A 21,022-nucleotide genomic window follows, 5' to 3' on the forward strand; every position below is an offset into this window, starting at 1 on the left:
GTAACACAGGGTGAGCACAAATGATTGCCCCGATTTAAAATTTATATACTTTCAAAACTACTGCACATATTACAATATGTGATACATGACTGCAAAAAGAAATACATTAAGAAATACTCCAAGTTTTTTTTTTTTTTTTTTTTTTTTTGCAGTTTCCTCTCTCTTTCTCTCTTCTTTTTTCGAAATTTTTTAATCTAAATATTTCGGGCTCAAAAGTACTTTTTCTAAATATACAATCAAATATACATTGGAAAAGCGATAAAGGGGGAGGGGCATAAAAGTAGACCCTGAAAGATAGAAATAAAAAGCAATAAAATTTATTAAATGGTATGTACATTTAAAAGCTAAATTATTTAAATTTTTGTTATGTTTTTAAAATGAAAATCATTTAATGATCTTTATTTTTTAGATACATGTAAGTTGTAATGTTTTGAGCATTACCAGGGAATCCTTGGAGTCCAGGCTGTCCTGGTAAGCCATCTAGTCCCGGAAAACCCCTGTCTCCTTTCAGACCTGAAAATTTCAATAAATATTACACATTTTTAAAAATGAGATGAATACGAATAAGTTTTACATTTTGTGTTACATATTTAAAATGAGAATTGACAACTTTATTGTTGTTACTTCAACTTCAATGCTAATTGGTTTATAAACATTATCTTACATTTACAAGCATTCATAATACGAGTGAATGTCCCAAAACTATTTTCTGATTTACCGTAAATATAGGCTACTTTGGCCCTACGGTCCTTCTTTGGCCCAAATTAAGAACAAGATTCAACGTTCTCTGTAAACCTCCAAGAAGAAATTTTTGAACTGATAGAATACTTTAGAGAGAAGCCCCAAGGACTCAGTAATGTATACCAAGCAGTTTGATAGCTTTCCACAAGGAGCAATATTACTGGTTTTGTGTTCCTTGTGCTAACATGTGTTTTTATAACCTCTCAGATTTTTACCTGTTGATGCAGTTCTATGTCAGCTAAGAGTCTGTTACGTACCTATTTATGAACACTATTCAATAATTCATGTAGTAGCATAGTTGTACTTTTCACTTCTGTTGAGGTTTTTACTAAAAAAAATTAACAATTACAACATATCTCCTAACCTAAAAATTGCAACCTGTTTTTGCCCAGCATAAAAACTTGAAAAAGTCATCAGAGCGATTTAGAAAAGAAAAGAAAAGCTAAAAGTAGAATTGAGGGCTTCTCAGTTTTAAAATCTTCACAGTTGTCGTTATTGCTGTCATTAGAATTTCTTTTTTCATCTACCATTAGCTTGAATTTCAGCAATAATATCCCCGGACGTAAGTACTTTGGAAGTATGGCAATGACGTCAACAAATATATAATTTTCAAATGTTTCTCTACTCCACAAACTGAAAAAAAAAAAAAAAAAGGACCGTCATCACCCCTGTAGCAGAAACAGCGCGATGCTGCAACGTGCATCAAGATTCTTTAGAAAGTCTGCTGACTATTTCTTAGTTCGGAGAGAAAAATCCTAAAATTTTGAAAGAAAAAATTTAGAACTTCAGCGAACAAAGCGTAGCACCATATTTTCAGTGATGCAATCCTCAGGTAGCATATACTTGCAGATTTTACGTTTAGCATCTTATTTTTTAAATATTTCTTGGAGCTGATTTCGATTTTACTACCCAGTATAGGATTATCCAGCATACTATATTTGAATTTTTAATCTGCTTCGCAGACATGAAGAAAATTCTGCTGCCGGCGTCATCTCTATTTTTCAAGATTTATGATCACCACTAACTTTTGGTTAACTTAAGAATGTAAACGAAATTTGCCAAGAAAATGTGAACTGAGCTGGAAATCAGTACAAGTTTTATAAAGCAGAATAATATTGCTTGCTTTCAGCGGGGTTTGCTAGTTAAAAGGAAATTATTAACGGTGTACCAACCAAATCTTTCTGATTACATCTCTAAATCCAGGTTCTCGTTAAATCAGGACCCGTTAATTCGTCTGTATAGTGAAACTGCTGAAGGCTACAATAGTTTTATGAATTCAAAGCACAACATACGGCAAGTACTTCAGGATTTACCTGGTAATCCTGGAACTCCGTCCAAGCCCCTGTCTCCTTTTGTTCCTGGAAATCCGGGTAATCCATCAAGCCCGCGTTCTCCTTTATCTCCTGGAAAACTCCTGTCACCTAAAATAACACACATATATTTATACTAGCTGCATTGCCCGTCTTCGCCCGGTCTACTTTGAAAATAAAAATTGTATCAAGTGACGTATATTCAACAATCAGACGTAAAACATAAATAAAAAAAAACATCATGATTTCCCTTCCAAACAATGACGACAGATATTAAAATACTTTTAAGAAATTAAGTCTAGAAAGATGGATTTAAAATGCGTAACCATGGAAACACAAAATAAAATAAGTTTAAGGAATTAAAATGCGAAAGAAAATGGTCCACAATTTGAATGGAATCGAGATTTCTCAAACTTGATTTAAAAGGGCTTGTAACTTTTTTTCCTTTCGAGATAAAAGCTTATTTTTTTCGACCATAGGTCGAGTTAGATCAGGAGTAGAAAAGGTCGCTTTTTCCAATGGCGTCGAAAAGAAAGCTGTGTGACAATTCCTTCACTTTGTATTGATGTATTTAATGAAGAAAGTGGTGCCTAAATTTCAGCTAAGCCTAAAAAAAATCCAAGCTAAAAACGTTAATAACTCCCGCCGTAATAAAGTTAGAGCATTGAAAGAAATTGCGTAGAACGCGGAAAATTCTACCCTTTCTAACGACATGTAATATAATTATGTGCAAGTAATTTTTCACCCCCATATTCGGGAATTTATGTGAAAATTGGACGTAAATTGGAATAAAAAAAGAACAATTCATCGAATGTTTTTCGAACTGGTCTGCAAACCTTCTCAGGACTTAAAGGAACAAATTGTGAAAATTTCAGCGAAATCGGCCGGGTAGTTCTCGAGTTTTGCGAGTTCAAACACACAGACGGTTTTTGGAGGCTTCATTTTATACTATGTAGAGAAGAGCGCGGAAAATTCTACCCTTTCTAACGACATGTAATAAAGGGTGTCCCAAAATTAACGCAAGATTTGAATTTGCCGCCATTTTTGCAATAAATTGTGGGCAATCTTGAAAAAAGAACAATTTGGCAGCTGAGGGTCTAGGGTTATTACAAATGGAGCGTTTTCGATTCTATAATGCGTTTTCATTATCGAACAATTATTTGAAAAATAATGAAAGTTTGGGCGAGTCAAGCGGTTTACTGTTATTGGCGCTCGATATCGCAATTAGGTAATACGCGGGTGGTTGTGGGATTGCTGACATAGACGTTTGACTTCAAATAACCCCATAGGAAGAAGTCTAATGATGTAAAATCACACGATCTAGGGTACAATTCGTATCACCGAAACGAGAGAGTACACGAACAGGAAATTCCTTATGCAGTGATTGAATTGTTTCGCTGGCTGTATAATAGCATAACACTCCATTTTTACTAACCCTAAACTCCCAGCTGTCAAATTGTTCTTTTTCCGTGGCTGCCAACAATTTACAGCAAAAATTGTGGCAAATTCAAATCTTGCGTTAATTTTGGGACACCCTTTATAATTATGTGCAAGTAATTTTTCACCCCCATATTCGGGAATTTATGTGAAAATTGGACGTAAATTGGAATAAAAAAAGAACAATTCATCGAATGTTTTTCGAACTGGTCTGCAAACCTTCTCAGGACTTAAAAGAACAAATTGTGAAAATTTCAGCGAAATCGGCCGGGTAATCCTCGAGTTTTGCGAGTTCAAACACACAGACGGTTTTTTAGACTTCATTTTATACTATGTAGAGATTTCACAATAGCCCATACCAGAAGACTCTTCTATGCCCTGCAAATTCCTCTTTCAACAGCGGGGAAAAAAAAAAAGTTGAAAAAAAAAAAAAAACATTCCTCATATGAAAAACAGTTGCGTCACGGTAAGAGGATTTACGCAGCGACGTAAACAAGTTTCAGGATTGCATTCTGAAAAGAAACTCTGAAAAACTCCAGCTAAAAGCAGTAGACAAGTTGACCACATATTACCGTCAAAAAGCTGGAATGCGGTGATAAGCAGGTTACAAAAGCATCATGCAAACGCGGCTAATAAGAGGGACGACAATTTATCAGTAAGGAAAAGACAGAGTATTTCTTAGAGTTGGAGACGTTCGGTCATGGTAATTTCTGGTAGTTAATCTGGCAAATTTCAAATCGTCAATTTAAAGAGTTATCAGACTGGTCTAACTGAAAAACACCTGTCCAATCGTGGATTTCATGATTGTCATCCGAAATTTTGGCGAGATTCCAAAAAGTATTAAAGAAATTCATAACCGTGAATCTCCTAATCGAGGTAGAAATATCTCTCGGAATAGTGAAGTTACTTTGAAAAGAAATAGTTTTATTTTCCAAGGGTCCAAAATATAAGATTGATCGCCTTACCTGGCAGTCCAGGGAGCCCAATGTCTCCCAGTTCTCCAGGGGGTCCATCTTTTCCTGGTGGTCCTACAAGTCCCGGTGATCCACGATCTCCTTTGAAACCAGGCAATCCCGGAAGTCCAGCCCTTCCTGGTTCTCCCTTCGACCCTGGGAATCCAGGAAGTCCATTATCCCCTTTGAGGCCAAGAAGACCTGGAGCACCATCAATTCCACGTATTCCTTGGAGGTCCTGGAAGGCCGTCTAATCCCTGAATTGAAAAGAAAAAAGATAAAATGACGCCGTTTTTAATCTTTTACTGAGGTCATTGAATGTAGTTTAAGGAATGAAAAGAAAAAAAGAACGGAAAGAAAGCACGGTTTAATTTGAAATACTGAAGACTTCTTTAATGAACTGGGATGTGTGGTGTTCATTAATTATTTTACAGCTGATTTGGTTTTCATTGAAATCATGCAAGAAAACGAAAAAATAATGATACCTACAAGCACGAACTTAAAACACACAATAAAAAATTATAAAAAGTATTTTAAACATTGAAACCATTCACAAAATGTCTTGTTGGGAAAGATGTTAAATAAAAGAAAACGTAAGAAAAAGAATCAACTTTGTACACCTAAACAGTGTTGTAATTGAGAAAAAATATTTGGGGGAACGCATTGTTTTATTGCGTAAATGTCATGGTTGACGATTTTTTTTGTTGGACCAGAAGAGCTCATTTTAGATTGCTTATGCCATCTTTAATGCAAGAAGAATATATTAAGGTGGGTGTGACAAATAAGGCCATGTAGACCAACAAGGCCAACTCCTCCACCTTTTCCTATGTAGGATAGCAAAATTAGCTGCTGAAATACTAATCCTAACTATTTAATTTCTATTTTATTCGACTTTATTTCGAGTGTAAAAAATTACGTCATACCTCACTTGCCTAGATAGCAAAGTTGAAATTTTCCTGCCTCCCCCCTCCCCTCAGAAACACTCAGATCATTAACACATACATACGGCAAATGGGTGTGGTTGTTGACGCAGAAATCTTCAAGAAGAAAGTGAGGGGAGATCACGTGACTTCGTCCTTCCACGGAAGCACTTTCCCATGTCTGCACCAAATTTTGAAGGGATTTGAATAGTCGTCGATTTTAATTTTTTACCTTCTGCCTGAAATGTTTTGGCACATTGTTTCTCTGTCAACCGCAAGCGTACAGTTTATTGATTCATGGATGAGCGTTTTTTTTTTTTTTACAATTTCTGAGGTAAGTTGTTGAGTTATGCCGATTTAAAAATTGTTCTAAAAGTTGCGCTCTCGTAGAATAGCGACAGAGCAAGAAAGCGCTGAAATCCAAAAGGCCTGTGACCGAACCACGTGGTGCATGACGGCGAAATTATTTGATCTTCTCCCCAAGTCATAAAACTTGTCACCTTTACTCATGCTTCAGCGCATACAATAGTGACTGAATAGGACAGCTTGTCTATTCTTCATTGATCTAAGCAAAATAAAGGGGGGAGAAGCATACGGTAGAAAGTCAGGGACATTTTACATATGATTTAGGAGGACATAACAAAGTTTTGTGTAAAGAAAAACCTTGGATTCTAACGCTTACACCCCCCCCCCCCTCGAACCGTCGTAATCTCTACTCGATTTACCATATACGTAAAAATAACTCGAATTATCAGCATAAATTGAAGATGTTCGGAATACATTTATACATGGTGGAATTTCTCTAAAAACGTATTGCCTGAAACTATTTTGTTTTCCTTATTCAAAGATGGGATGAAATAGCTGACGGCTGCTGCTGAAAAAGAGGCAAAGTTAAAATAATTTCTTCACTCACTCTGTTTCCTTTTAGTCCTGGAAAACCAGGTAATCCTTCGAATCCTTTGGGGCCTGGTATTCCTGGTAGACCTGGTGCACCTTCCGGTCCGCGTTCTCCTGTTGAACCTGGTGGTCCGGGAAGCCCAATTCCTGGTATTCCATCATCTCCTTTAGGACCAGGCAATCCGTCGAAACCTGAAAATGTAGGGAAAAAATACGAGGTTAAGCAAGCGCAAAACAAAAGATTTTTCATGAAAAAAAAAAAAAAAAAACCTCACGATCCGAGAGCGTAATAGTCTATAATGCAATAAAATAATAAATGGAAATCTGTGGTGATCTCTTGGAGTAAAATAGCGTTCAAACATTTAAAAGTTTAATATTTTGAAACAAAGTCGAGTTGCTCTACTTTATTAAAATAATTTATTAAATACCCTGCTCAAAGTTTCCTAGAATTGTTAGATAACTTTGAACTGAAGAACTCCGAAGACGCGTTGCAGTTAGCCATTTGCTAATAATTTCTGTTTTGAACGAAAAAGGTTTAAGTAAGACGAGTATTTTATGAGATGCGTTACTTTTTTCATCCTTCACTTTGATGGAATGTAGTTTCTGTCGCAACTTTTTACGATTTTAATCATCAGAGCTATTAATTAAAACGTCAATTAACTTTCTTTCGCTAACTTAAGCCACCAAAGGCTGAAAGAAGGAGAAGTATACACGACTCACGGCAGTGCACTTCTTGGGGGCGGAATTGTACAGCGTACTATACATTAACGACTAATCTGCCGAAGGCGGCTAGTAATACTAGTAAAAATGAGAGGGAGGGGAGGCAGTTAAAAATAGATAAAATGCAGATCAAAGTTACCCTGAATAACTAATCTTCAAAGTGCGGAAAACTTTCAAAATACGAGCAGCCTAAAGTGAGAATTCAATTAATTGATCAGATAAAAATAGTTGATTGAATCCATTTTTAATTAAGAGGATGTAATAACAACCAAGTTCTGGAACCGAACAAGTTGAATTCTGAGGATAAATATTTTAGGTTACCAAAGAATTAATATTTAACCATACCGATTTGAGCTCAACTTTGCTAATAATCACTTAAGTTAAACAAGTTTCATGTTATATTACGAGTTGAAGATTCTATATCAAGTTCTTACCTGGCAGTCCAGTTAATCCTGGTGGTCCTCGTAATCCAGGAAATCCACTTTCTCCTTTGTCACCTCTAGCTGAAAAGCCTCCTGGTTCTCCTTTCAAACCAGGAAATCCTGGTATTCCACGATTTCCTTTCTCTCCTGGAAATCCTCGCGCACCTTCTTCACCTGGGAAACCCGGGAAACCCTTGTCACCCTTGAGTCCTAGAGGTCCTGGAAGACCTTCTAGTCCAGGTTTTCCAGGTTGACCTGCCAAACCTGCTGATCCTCTATCTCCTTTGAGACCTGAAAAAAAAAAAAAAAAGACTCTTTGTGAGAAGATTTGAACGTACATTACACCTAATACAGCTCATTGCTAAATCTGACTGAAACAGTTACGAAGCTTCAAACCTATTTAATGAAGTAGCTTAGGAGTGTGAACAAAATTATTATACATATTTATAGGTAATTGTGAAAATCCGAAGCCTGGTATATGTCCACTTTAGCCAAAAGGAAGGAATAAAGTAAAGAAGAAAACTCATCGATTCATTTAAATATATTTTTAAAACTTTTAACGATTATTAATATGAAAAATAATTTAAGTACCTGGAAATCCTGGTAGACCATCCAATCCGTCTTTCCCAGGAGGACCCGGTAGTCCCGTCTTTCCATCAAATCCTTGTAATCCTGGAAGACCTGGTAAACCTGGGTTGCCTTTAAAACCTGGCAGGCCGAAGCTTCCGGGGAAGCCTGGTTCACCTGGAGCACCTTTGTCACCTGTAAAATACAATAATTTATCAATAGCGCAAGAAAGATGTAATCGGATTCGCTTGTAATAACAGTAGTTTGCAGAGGATTGAAAGATGAACCAGAAGATGGAAACAAAACAATTAAATTTTCTGAACTTATTAAAGTGACTGGAGCAGAAAAACTGCAATGATTAAAAGGGGAACTCTTAAAGATTTAAGGATGAAATAATAGTGACCAAGCTCTAAGACCCATTTCCTGTTATTACTAATTCATGAAGGTTAACAACAAACATTAATTAACAAAAACACAACAAAGGAAGGGTGAATCTTTATAAGAAACTAAAGAACCTCTTAGAAAAAAAATGTCTTGACAATAAATACAATTAGTAATAATAGTAACAATTGACTTAGAGGAAAGTTCTAATGAACAATCGGAATTCGTAATAAATAAACTGATATTCTATAAAACTAATAGTAGAGATATTTTTAACACCTCTGCAAGTGAATTTCAAGACTTTCTTCTACGAATAAGAAATTCCTTTGTATTCCAATAAAAGTTATTAAAAAAAAGTTTCACTTACTATTAGTTACTACATAGTCATAAAATTTGCATAACTTTCCGACCAAATGCAGCGAAGATTTGGTGGTTTTTCCTTTTGTCCTTATACTTTTGACCACCACTGTATTTTTATAAAGATGGAAAGAAACAAGAAAAAAAAAGGCCACTTTATTTTGTTACCTGGTAGTCCAGGGATTCCAGGCTCTCCAGTACGTCCTACTGGTCCAGGAAAGCCCACCAAAGCTGGTTCTCCTTTATCTCCTTTGAGTCCTGCAAATCCGGGGGTTCCTGGAACGCCACGATCTCCTTTTTCTCCTGGATAACCCGGAAAGCCTTTCTCACCTTCAAATCAACAAAATAATATCGTAGTTAATATTTTATCTACACATTATCAGAAGAATTCATCCTTCAAGTGTTAAGCATCAGTTCTGTTAGGTTGAGGTGCGGGGAAGAAATGAAACTTTTAGCCGAATTTTAATTCCAAAAAGGAGATAAATTTCAATGACTTAAAATGAAATGAATAAAACTTAAGAAGCTTCAACGAGCACTAATTACATCACACAGTAAGAACATATCTTCTACTCAAAAATGTCCAATTTAAAGATAAGAAAAAAAAACCTTTCAAATTTTCAAAATTAATTTGAATTCTGAAATTTTGAATTCAAATTATGTTTTTCGCAATCACGAGTTGTGACAGGAACCTACTCATTGGTTACTACCCCCATTTGCTTCTTTCTAGAAACGGTTCCTGTCCCTGTTCTTGAGCGGTTACGTGTGTATAGTTGTATAGTTGTGTATGTGTAAGCTTGTGTGTGTGCGTAGACCTGTGTGTGTATGTGTGTAAAGGCGCGTGTGTGTATGCGTGTAAAGGCGCGTGTGTGTATGCGTGTAAAGGCACGTGTGTAAAGGCGCGCGTGTGTACGTGTGTAAAGGCGCATGTGTGTAAAGGCGCGTGTGTGTGTGAGCGTGCGTGTGTGTAGGACATGGACGCCACCTACCAGGAGCAGCGGCTACCGGAAGGAGCCGCGCCTGCAGAGGATGGTGGGGTTGAAAAAGGTACCGGACATCAAGTACGGTCAAATTAAAACAATTAGCAATCGTGATTGCTCAAAAAAAATTGTATGATAACAATAAAATATGGCTTTTTCAAACGGTAGTCACGAACTTTCTTATTTAAATGTGTTTTAAGAAATTTCATTACATTCTATAATTGAACAACTCCGTTTGTTTTATTGTGATGTACCAAAAGATTACTATTGTGCAACTTCTCTTTTAACAGTTTAATTTGTGCGTAGGATAGTATCCTTGAGAAAAACAACACTAGAAAAAAATATTATATTATATGGTTTTCCTATTCAGAGTACTTTCACTCGATCAATAACTGGCGGACATTAAACAGGGCGGAAAACTGCTATTTTATAAAACTTACCAATCTGTCCAGGAAGTCCTGGTCCACCTGGAAATCCTTTCTCCCCTTGAGTGCCTGGAAGACCTGGAGATCCTCTAACACCTACGCCTGGAAATCCTCTATCGCCTTTGTCACCTGACGGAAAAAGATCGAAAAGAATGTCATATCTTTTTATAAACTGGTAACTTTTTCAAACTCAGCTCCATTTCGACATTCTGTAGGATTTGGTGGGGTAAAGTGGTCATAAAAACGTAGGTTTTCAACTTAGGTGGATAATGAATGCAATAAATTCTTTAAACACTTCAACTTTTTTTGTTGTTATTTTACATTGCATTATTAAAAAACACGGTACATTGAATTTTAGGGAAAAAATATTGATTGAAGTAGTTTTATAACATTCTTTTTCCCTACGTATTTATGACTACTTTACACCAGGGGGTGGGGGAAAGTGGTTATAGTATGGGGTAAAGTGGTCGTAGTTAAAAATAGATGCAAAACCATTACAAATAACACAAAATTCGTATATTTCGGTTATTTTTATAGTTACAAGTATATGTACAAGTATATGTGTGTATACACGAGTATATACGTGTCGTGCCAACATGAGTAAAAATGTTCATATATGAGTAGATAAATGTATACATCAGATACATGCATGCACGTGCCAATTCAAGTATATATGTGTATACACGAGTATATAAGCATGTATAAGTGATTACCTACAGAAGTGTATACGTGTCTACACGAGTACATACGCGTCACGTGTACATACGTGTCACGTGTATATACGCATATAAACGTATATCATATGCACGTATGCACTTGTATCTCGAATACATACGTGTATACTTGAGCATATACGTGTATAATAGACGTATATGCGTATATATAAGTGTACGTACATACATATACGGGGGTATACACGAGTTAATTCGTGGATGCATCCAGTGCGTCTTTGTACGCGTCTACTCACGTTTATATCTATGGAAGCACGAGTATATACGTATGTATACGTGTAAACACGATTATATACCTGTATAGACTTATATACACTGGTGTGCAAAAATTAAGGACGAGACGGTTTTTTCAATATACCTTTGTACAAAAGCTTTCCAAATCAACACATTTAATACCGTAAGATCCCCAATACGTAAGGACATGTGCAATGTAAGCAACACTTACTAAAAGAGAAATTAGAGGGATAAAAAGAAGCTTTATTGAAAAAGTAGCGTGGAGCGCAATGCGACTGAAGGCCGAAACATCCCTGTGATGGGTGTCCAGCAAGAAACATCCGGTCTTTAGTAGGGGATATGATCTCCCCCGACTGCTAGGCAGGTTTCACAGCGTCTGCCCATGCTGAGAATGAGGGTGTCAATGAGTTGTTGAGGCATTGCTGCCCATTCGTCGTCTTGCAGCGCCAATCGAAGCTCCCGAATCGTTACTGGTGGTAAGGTACGAGCTGCCAAGCGTCTGCCTAGAAAATCTCATACATGCTCGATGGGATTGAGATCCGGAGATCGTGCCGGCCTATCCATACGTTCAATATCCTCACTCTCTAAGAGCTATTCGGCAGCTACTGTGCGATGACATGGTGCATTGTCGTCCATGAAAAGGAACTGCGGACCCTTAGCGCCTCTAAAAAGACGCACATACGGAAGAAGAATCTCGTTACAATAATGGATCCCGTTGACTGGACCTGCGTCGAAGATGTGAAGGTCTTTTTTTTTTAATTAAATAATTTATTTACAGCATGCTCCATGACGCAAGTCATACCACATGCATCCACAATCAATTACATTCAGCTAAAGATGCATAGAGAACAAAACGTAAATCAAGTGTCCTTACAGCGACAGACAAAGATGAAAAACAGATTGCAAATTCAAAGACAAAGAAAATTAATACTGTGAATAAATTCAAGGAATTGCACAATGTACTCAGGTGCAAGCAAATGTTTCAGTTTTGGAGGCCACGTTAGTCCACTTGTTATAACTTGTTTATAAAGTTCATATCGAAGAAAGTCATACTGAGGACAAAAGAATAAAACATGATCAACAGTCTGAAGTTCATTCAGGTCGCAAGAGCACAGAGGGGAGGTCGCGTAATAATGCCGAGAACAAAAACAATAAGAAAAACAATATTCGTTAAGCTTAATATTATGATCACTTTAGCCCATCTTACTTAAATTGTCTTACCTAAAGTAGATCCAGCTAACAGCTAATGAGTAAAAATTCTTGAGACATGTAAAAAGCCTCCTGTGCAGTCAATCTGTTCATAATTCAAACAAATAAAATTTTCCAAGGAAGTTAGAAAAGGTATTTAGATTTTTAAATTTTTCATTTTCACGCAAAATATTTTTTTTTACCAAATAATATTTTGCCAACTGTAAAATTTTGTGTTTAAAATGTAGTTTCTAACTGCCCTACTCTAAAATAAAATTTAAACATTAACTCGAACATTTATTTCCAAGCTATAGCCATTTATTTGACGTATGACCACTTTACCCCATTGACCACTTCCCCTCACCAGACCCAACTCATCACTTGAGTATGTATGAATTTTTATCATCGGGACAAAGCATTTAAAGATGCTACCTCACCTCCACTGAGCATCTTTGGCTGTGACAATGTTATAAGGAAATTGATTATGACAGAAAAACTTTATTTTTAACAGCTAAGCAAGTAATATCACTTGTAAACATGAAAAAAAAAAAGTATGTACAATATTCTCACTTATACAACGAAATTAGTTTCTTTTATTTATTAATTACCTAACACTACCTGATATGTCTACAATCGCGTCTTTGAACTTTGCAAAATGCCCGGGAGAGGGCCTCCTAACAACACCAAAGGTTATCTGAAATTGCGTTTTTGAAACTTCAATTTCGAAAAATTTACAAGAGGAAGATTCGAACCTCACTTTTTTCCGAAATGTCGTCAAAGATGATCTACACTTGCGTTTTAGAACTTTGATTTGGAAAAATTACCGGTGGAGGTTTCCCTCAAGGGAAGGGCGATCGCCTCCATCGCCCCTCTCGTGTATCAGTCCTTGGATTACGGCGAGAACTTATGTTGAGCTTTTGTGTCAGAATTTTTTTTTTTTACAGAGATACATATGATAAAATTTACTTCGATGAGGAAGAAATAGCTAATCTCTGTGGTAAATTTTCATTATACGATGAAATGCGTAAAAACGTTTTGCCTAACCTGGTCTTGCCAAAATGTTCTTGTAACGTTTCACATTTAGCTTCCTTTCTAATGAATTAAGAAACCCTTTTAACATTTATTCAAAAATAAAACTAAATCTATATAATCTGAGATTTCAAATTTTATCATAGTTTTTACTGTAAATGAAAATAATAGAGACATTGGGGGGAAAGGAAAACAAAACTTTTTTTGCATACCTCTTTCTCCTGGAAAACCGGGTAAACCTGTTGGTCCTGGTCTTCCTGGTTCTCCAAGAAATCCTTGTGGTCCTGGATTTCCTTTGTCCCCCCTTGGTCCTGGTAACCCTGAAATTCAAAATAAATTATGTCTGAAAATCATAAGTAGTACCCCTACTTATTTAAATCTTATTAATTTCTTCTATATCTAATGCACGCGGAAGAAAGTGTCGGATCCGTGAAAGATTTTGAGTTGTGACGGATTTGTACGTTATCAGGTGTGCTGAATCCATTTCTACTATTTTTGGAAAATGTGTGTGTGTTTGTAAGTGAGGAAAAATGATTTATTGCGAAAAGCTAAAAAAGTTGCAAAATATGAGCCGAAATAGATTGCATTCACGGTAATGTTGAAATTAATTTTGAACTAAAGGAATGTTAATACTTTTGATTTATTTTATTTTCATATCAGAATATTATAGTAAGTGATACTAATTTTAAACTGTGACAAGAATCCTATTTTAAACAATCAACAGTTCTGAGCACACAGTTCGGCTTTTTTAATTATTTTTTTTCTCCCTCCAGGAAATGTCAGCGGCGTTATCTCAGAGATAAAACTTGAACTTGAACGTAATAGATACTACGTCTGAAAATAGTCTGACTGAATTTTAAAATATTCCGTTTTATCGGAAAAAATATCAGAGATATTATCATTGCAGTAATACAGATCCTTTCTATGATTGAAAGAACATTCCAGTTATTAGTTTCGTTAATTCACTTCCTATTCTAGAAAGATTGATAAATGAATTTTGCTGTAACAGAAATGTCTAAAGGCTAGACATTAACCAGCTTTTGAGTTTTCCGACTCACATCCGTAGCCATGATTGTTTAAAATAGGGGGGGGGGGGGTTGTCCCTTGGGACAACATACCTGAATGAGTAAGGTAACTATTAACACTCTCAAGAGAGGCTGGTTTAAGTAGACCACAAATTTTGTGAAGTAAAAATATTAAAAAAAGGTAAATCGTTCAGGGAAAAGGTTCAGGGGTACCGAGCAAACAAAATATTTTTTGCTACAAGATTTTTCGTACTTTGGGTAGTAGGGACATGTAGGGAAAAATGAATTAAGATAACTTACCTTTTTCAAAATGAAAAACTTAGAAATTTCTTTGGAAAATTAGGGCAGAGAAAGAGAGAACAATATATTTTACAGTAAACTTGCATTGCAATATTACTTTTTATTTTTGGCAGTAAAGTGCACATTAAAAAAAAGGAAGAAATAAGCAGGGTTACCAACTTTGGAGAAACAGTTTGAGTAGCATTCGAGTAGATTTTGAGGAGCAATTTAAAATTTTGCGGAATAATACGGTATTTTGTATAAAAATCAATAAAAATAACTAAAAACCACTTTTCTAAAAATGTTTTACAGCTTTAATAAATCATTTCAAATACGAGTATAAAAATAATTATTTTTAAATTAATAAAATAGCTTTGAACAATATTTTAATCTTTGGGTATAAGCATCTTTAATTTCTCATGTTTACAGGTTTGTTATGGAAAAATAGCAAAATTTAAGCTTGAAAACTTTCGGCCGAAGTGAAAAAAAATCACTTTGCCTCTTGTATAGGGGCAAAGTGAAGAAAAAATTATTTTTCTAATGAAATACTTTATATTTCATTGTTAAAAATCTCTTTCATCAAATGAATGAATAAATAATGAAACAATAAAAGAATAATCAAACAAAACAATTAATATATGACAACAAGTAAACGAATGAAAAAAGATTGAATGAATAAGAAAACAAGTGTACGCATGAATAAATAAACGAATTTATGAATGAAGAAATGTGAATGAATTAATTAATGACTGAGTGCATAAGTGATTTAATAAATGAATGAATAAGTAAACGAAATCAAGTATTTCACTTCGTTTAATTCACTTTGTCTCGTGTGTACTTGACATATTGCATTAAATATTTTAAATCAAAACATGCCTATTATGAACTAAATAAGTACTGCACTGGATATCAGTAGATCTAAATGATTGTTTAAAATGTTAAGTGCAAAAACTTTATCATTTTATAAAACAAAAATTATTTTTGACACGTGTATTAAACTTTGAAAATGACATGTATTATTTTCCTTGGCGTTTACTGTCTGACCACGAATTGTATGGAAAGACAAACATCCGTTTTACAACCGGAAATGGACGAATCTATTATTTTCTACCGATGTCAGCTTTTGCAGAAGCAGAGTCTCATTCAAATGAGCGGAATACGTGCATCAAATTTTTACTTTCCCCCCGTATTCACTTAGTTTCATCTTATCTGGACGTTTGAAAATTCCAAGCAATCCATGGTTGGACAGTAGAGTAATTTATTTTATTTTTTACTCGAATCAACTATATGTTTACAAACATAGTTAACATATTGCTAGGTAAGGGTTGCTGCAAACTGTGAAAATATTTTACCCTTTCACTTGCCCCGTTATTTCAATTTATCCCACACTCTCCCGCGATTGACTCATTTGACGTAATCATCATATTTAGTCAGTACGGGGCAAACCTAACTTGTCAGCAACGTGAAGCCTGCGCAGATCCTAATCATAGAATTACGACACTGTGAGGTTAGGTTTGCCCAACTATAGTTGAAAAGTGCAAAGTTTCAATATTGCTTTTTCTGTGTATCAGTTGTTTTACGTGATGTACAGAAAGATACACCAGTAAATGCTGTTTACGATGGAATATCTACATGATCTTTACCAAACAACTAATATGAAAAAAATATCACTCATAAATCTCTACAATCCAGACAACACATCAATTCTTTTCGGAAAAAAAGAAGCATATGTGCGAAATAAAGCAACTACGAACTATTTCCTTACGTTACTAATCGGCCAAAAATGTTGAAAGAAAAGAAAAATCCTACTATAAAACTAAAAATATGTTATGTTCAAACTCGAGTTAAATCAAAATCATAGATCAGCTTTCTATTGGAAAGTTTCTAGTAAATAATAACCCGATGCCTCGCATTAAACTGAAATTACAGATAACAGTGGTAAAATAGCAATTTATAAAAACTTAATCAAATCTTAATACCTCTAGGACCTGGCGCTCCTGGAAGGCCATCAAATCCTGGTTCACCTTTAAATCCTGGTTGTCCTGGTCTACCTGGAAGTCCTGGTTCCCCTGGTATTCCATCAAATCCGGGTAATCCTGGTTCTCCGTTAGGGCCTGGAGGTCCCCGAGGCCCAGGAATCAACTGAATTACATCCGGTGGAGGTTGAGGAGCTATCGAAAACCAAAACTGCGTCATAACCATAGAAAATGTTGCCTGTTATTTGTTTATAAACAGATTTTCTAATTATGTGTTGGAAACAAGTACAGTAGACCCTCTTTTTACGCGGGTTTATTTTACGCAGTTTCGATTATACGCGGTTTAAGATTAGATACCTTTATTTTATTTTACACGGATGAGTTTCAGTTTTACACGGATGCGGCAATGCAAGCAGATAAAATTTTCTCCTCTTTTAAAATCCAAGATCCTAAAGAATGCAGATTACACAGAATAAACTGCATTTTGGCGTGCTAATGATCGAGCTTGGGCCACCGGAGACATTTTATGTAATTGGTTCCAAAGCTCTTTCCAGAAGTAAAGTTATCAAACTCATACAGTTCAGAACTCACTGGAAGAAGATCTTTTAGGAGTGAAAGTCGGCCAAAACCAACGAAGATACCGACATCGGTGACACAACCAAAAACGTTCACATGGAAAATTTAGAGCCATTCCTGGACAATAGAAATGATCTTTTTGATTTGTTAGTGAAGAAAGATTCTATCGTAGAAATGGATGGATGCGTTAATGCTCTGCAAAGAATTACAGAGAAAATTATTAATGCGGGCCAGAAGACTATAATTGCCAGCTCCTCTTTATAAACAGAACACGAAATTAATTTATGTTTTCTTAATACATGTTGTGCATAAAAATCGATATAAGTACACATTAAACTTATTCTACAATTAGTCATTACTACAATGAAGTATTTTGTAATTTACGGAACCAAACCCCTATTTTAACACTAGTATTAGGTCTCAATTTACGTGGTTGCGATTTACGCGGCATTTCCGTGGAACGTAACCCACGCGTAAAATGAGGGTCTGCTGTACGTTGACTAAAACAAATAAACGCTAATATAAATATCACTTAGTTGAAGATACATGTTTTGTTAATTGCATTATCTTTCATTATATCTTCAGTGTTTCTTAATGATTATGTTGCTTTTATCGAAATTTAAAATTCTCTTTGCATGAACAAAAAGCAAGGAAATATGTCTTACGGAAAAAAGCCCATTTTAAAAGTTTCTACAGATAAGGAGACTAGTAATAAAAGAAGCAGAAACAGTTTACGTCTGTCTCATATTAACTGCTTCGCCCACTTTTCCCAGGTTAAATTCTCAACACATAAGTTCAGAAAAAGATAATCATGACCAATAATTTACACTGCAAATCTTCAGACACTTTTTGAACCCATTTTCCAGGGGTGCTCGCCTTGGGGGGGGAGGGGGGCACAGGCTGCGCTATTGAAAATTTTCGCGGGGGTTGTCTTACGGGATATTTTTCTCTTTTTTATGGGGGGGGGGGGTGGTTTCGTGATATTTAGGGGGCGCGCCCTTGCTCTTGGGGGGGGGCAGGCACTCATGCGTTGCGAAGTTTTCGAACATGGGCTTGTCGCTTTCAGGGGCGGATCCAGACAGAATTCTCGGAGAGGGCCATTTGAAAAAATACGATGCTTTGGAAAAATTTCAGTTTTACAAATATCAATATGGCCCACTTTAACTACAGCATTTTTAAAGAATTTTCACCAGGCGACGCAAGTTTAACATAAAGGCTGTAACCTTCCCAATAATTTTTCTCTTTTCTTAACAAACGTGTGCATATATCGTCGCCTCAAAGTGGTATTCCTGTATTAGTACTGTAATCTGAGGTGACTGTATAGGTCTTCTGATTCAAGAGGTAGCCGATATGAACCAACCGTAAGTATAATATTAACTCCGAAGTAAAGGGGGTTCGGGGGTTTCTCCCACGGAAAATTGTCGAATTTGTAGTCTTAAAAATGCATTTTGGACGATATTTGGTAATGTTAGGTGAGAAGAGGTTCGGTGGCGCTCTCCTGCCTATTTTTCGAAATAGTAGCTCTAAGAATGCAGTTTAAAACGATTATTGATGATCTTAGAGAGAGGAGAAATTTGAGGGCTCATCTAATTAAATTTTTCTGATTTGTAATCTTAGAAATGCATTTAACTGTCTTTCGTAGTATTAAGGGCTCAAGTGTGACCCCCCCCCCGCTCATTTTTCGAAAATTGAAACCTTAAAAACGCAAACATTATCTCCAATATTGTTAAGAAGAAGAAAGTTCAAGGTTTCTCTTGCGGATTTTTTTTGCCATTGTAGAGACAAAAACGCAGTTTAATACGATCTTTTCGTGATGATACGTGGAGGAGAAATTCGAGGACCCACACCAAGAAATTTTTCTAATTTTCAGTCTTAAAGATGCATTCTAATGATCTTTGGTAATGGTAGGGGAGAAGAAGTTTGGAGCGCTCCCCCGAAATTGTAGCTCTAAAAAGGCTGTTTTAGACGATTTTTGATGTTAAGAGGAGGAGAGATTAAAAGGCCCATCCCAGGAAATTTTACAAATTTATAGACGTAAAAACGCATTCTAGACTATCTTTGGTAAGGTTAGGGGTGGAAGAGATTCTGAGATCCACTCCCAAAATTTTTTCAAAATTGAACTCTTTAAATTGCAAATGTTCATGAGTAACTTTTAGAGGACCGGCAATTTTTTGAAATTGAAGCTCCAGAAACGCAATTCTTGAAGACTTTCAATGATGTTAGACACGGAGGAGTTCTCCCCTGGAAACATTGTGAAACTCAAGCGCTTAAAACAAAATTTATGACAATCTTGAACGATGTTGGCGAAAATGAGGTGTGGGGAACCTTCCCCTGGAAACTTTTACAAATTATTTTTTAAAACGTGGTTTGTAGACGATCTTTGGCAATACTAACAAGTGGAAGAGGAGTGGTTTGGAGGGTCCCATATTAAAAAGGGAATGAAGAGTACTTACATAGCACTGTATAAAGTCAGGTTAAAACTTAAATCTAACTTTAACTTAATGCGTAATCATTAAATGTACAACTTTTTATCGGACACTTACCAACACATCCCAGTTCTTTCCCACATAGGGGAAGTATAAACACATCAAACAAGATACGCCTATTATTCTAAATGAACCCAAATATTTGGTACACACTTGATATTTTTGAAATTTTCGTGGGGTGGCCATGCTGGCATTGTTTCCATTCTTGTTAGACTTCACATGAATTACAATGAAATTTTTTTTTTCCAATTTAAGCTAAGAAAGAGGGTTTAAAAAACTATACTTGAAGAAACTTCCTCAGTGTGGTTTTGTATCTCCCCGGCGTTGTTTTTATATTCTTGTTAGACTTCGAGGAATAATAAGGATTTTTTTTTATATTTAGCTCTAAAAAATGTTTTTAACTATTTTTGAAACTTTTTCAGGGTGGCCATGGCCTCCCTCTTATTGTTTTCCTTATTGTTAGACTTTTTATGTGTTATAAGGGAAATTTTTTGCATTTTTGCTCAAAAAAAAGGGATTTTAACTGTTCTTGAAATTTTTTCGAAGGGGTCCATGGCTCATATGGCCCCTTCCCTAGATCCTCCCATGTCGCCAGTTGCCAATCGGGCGACCATTTCATTGAAAATGGCTACCGAAAAATCAAGTCTTAATAGCCAAAATGGCGACTATGTACTTTTTTTTTTTGTGAAAATTCATGTCGTATATCGTTCTACGACAACATGCTTCAACTCCTAAGATGTTCAGCGCATCAGTCGATTTCACCTTGGCAACGTAATTCAAAGCAAACTCGCTTCAGATTTTTTTTTTTTTTTTTTTTTTTTTTGCTATGTTTAAAAATGGTTACCATAAGTCAAAAGTGGCTATCATTTTTCAGGACTCTAGTAGCCAGTGGCTACTACTCAGAATTCCTAGTCTAGAGCTTGAACTAATCCTTTTTTTTTTTTTGGAGAACACATTGAAGCACGCTTTTTGGAGCAATTTTCAAAAAACTTCTGGGTACGCTTTTCAGGACACTTATTTGATTCTGTACCTGTTTATTGCTTTTGGGAACGCATTTGAAAACATGCTTTTTAACGGCTTATATTCAGAACACACTTTAGCGCACATTCAGATAGCTAGAACAATTTTGTGAATTAAAGTGTTCTTATTACGTGTTTCAAATCTGTACTGAGAATTTGCAGTGTAAGTTGTTCCATAAGATTCATCAGAAATACCTCTTTCGTTTCTTCTAAATTTTGAATTACAATTGAGGTATCTTTCAACAACTCTGGGTGATTTTCAAAATCTTGTCTGCCACATCTCTTTGTCCAGTTAAACGTTTGTACATTACACATTTGATCTACAATCGCGAAATACGTATATTACAAATAAGGCGAAAAATTTCGTACTCT

General features: G+C 35.7%; 1 protein-coding gene across 1 annotated transcript in view; it reads right to left on the reverse strand.

Moving 5' to 3' along the window:
- LOC129230625 (collagen alpha-2(IV) chain-like) overlaps positions 1-21,022 on the reverse strand; it is a gene marked incomplete at its 5' end in the record, with an annotated part of 79,494 nt that overhangs the window by 10,042 nt on the left and 48,430 nt on the right. The window contains 11 exon segments of the mRNA XM_054865040.1: positions 442-513; positions 2,055-2,162; positions 4,454-4,670; positions 4,672-4,698; positions 6,275-6,450; positions 7,413-7,691; positions 7,992-8,162; positions 8,874-9,035; positions 10,123-10,236; positions 13,502-13,609; positions 16,573-16,764. Of these exon segments, the coding sequence (XP_054721015.1) occupies positions 442-513; positions 2,055-2,162; positions 4,454-4,670; positions 4,672-4,698; positions 6,275-6,450; positions 7,413-7,691; positions 7,992-8,162; positions 8,874-9,035; positions 10,123-10,236; positions 13,502-13,609; positions 16,573-16,764 (1,626 nt within the window).

The sequence above is a fragment of the Uloborus diversus genome, chromosome 9 (assembly GCF_026930045.1).
Source record: "Uloborus diversus isolate 005 chromosome 9, Udiv.v.3.1, whole genome shotgun sequence".
NCBI classification, from domain to species: Eukaryota; Metazoa; Arthropoda; class Arachnida; order Araneae; family Uloboridae; genus Uloborus; species Uloborus diversus.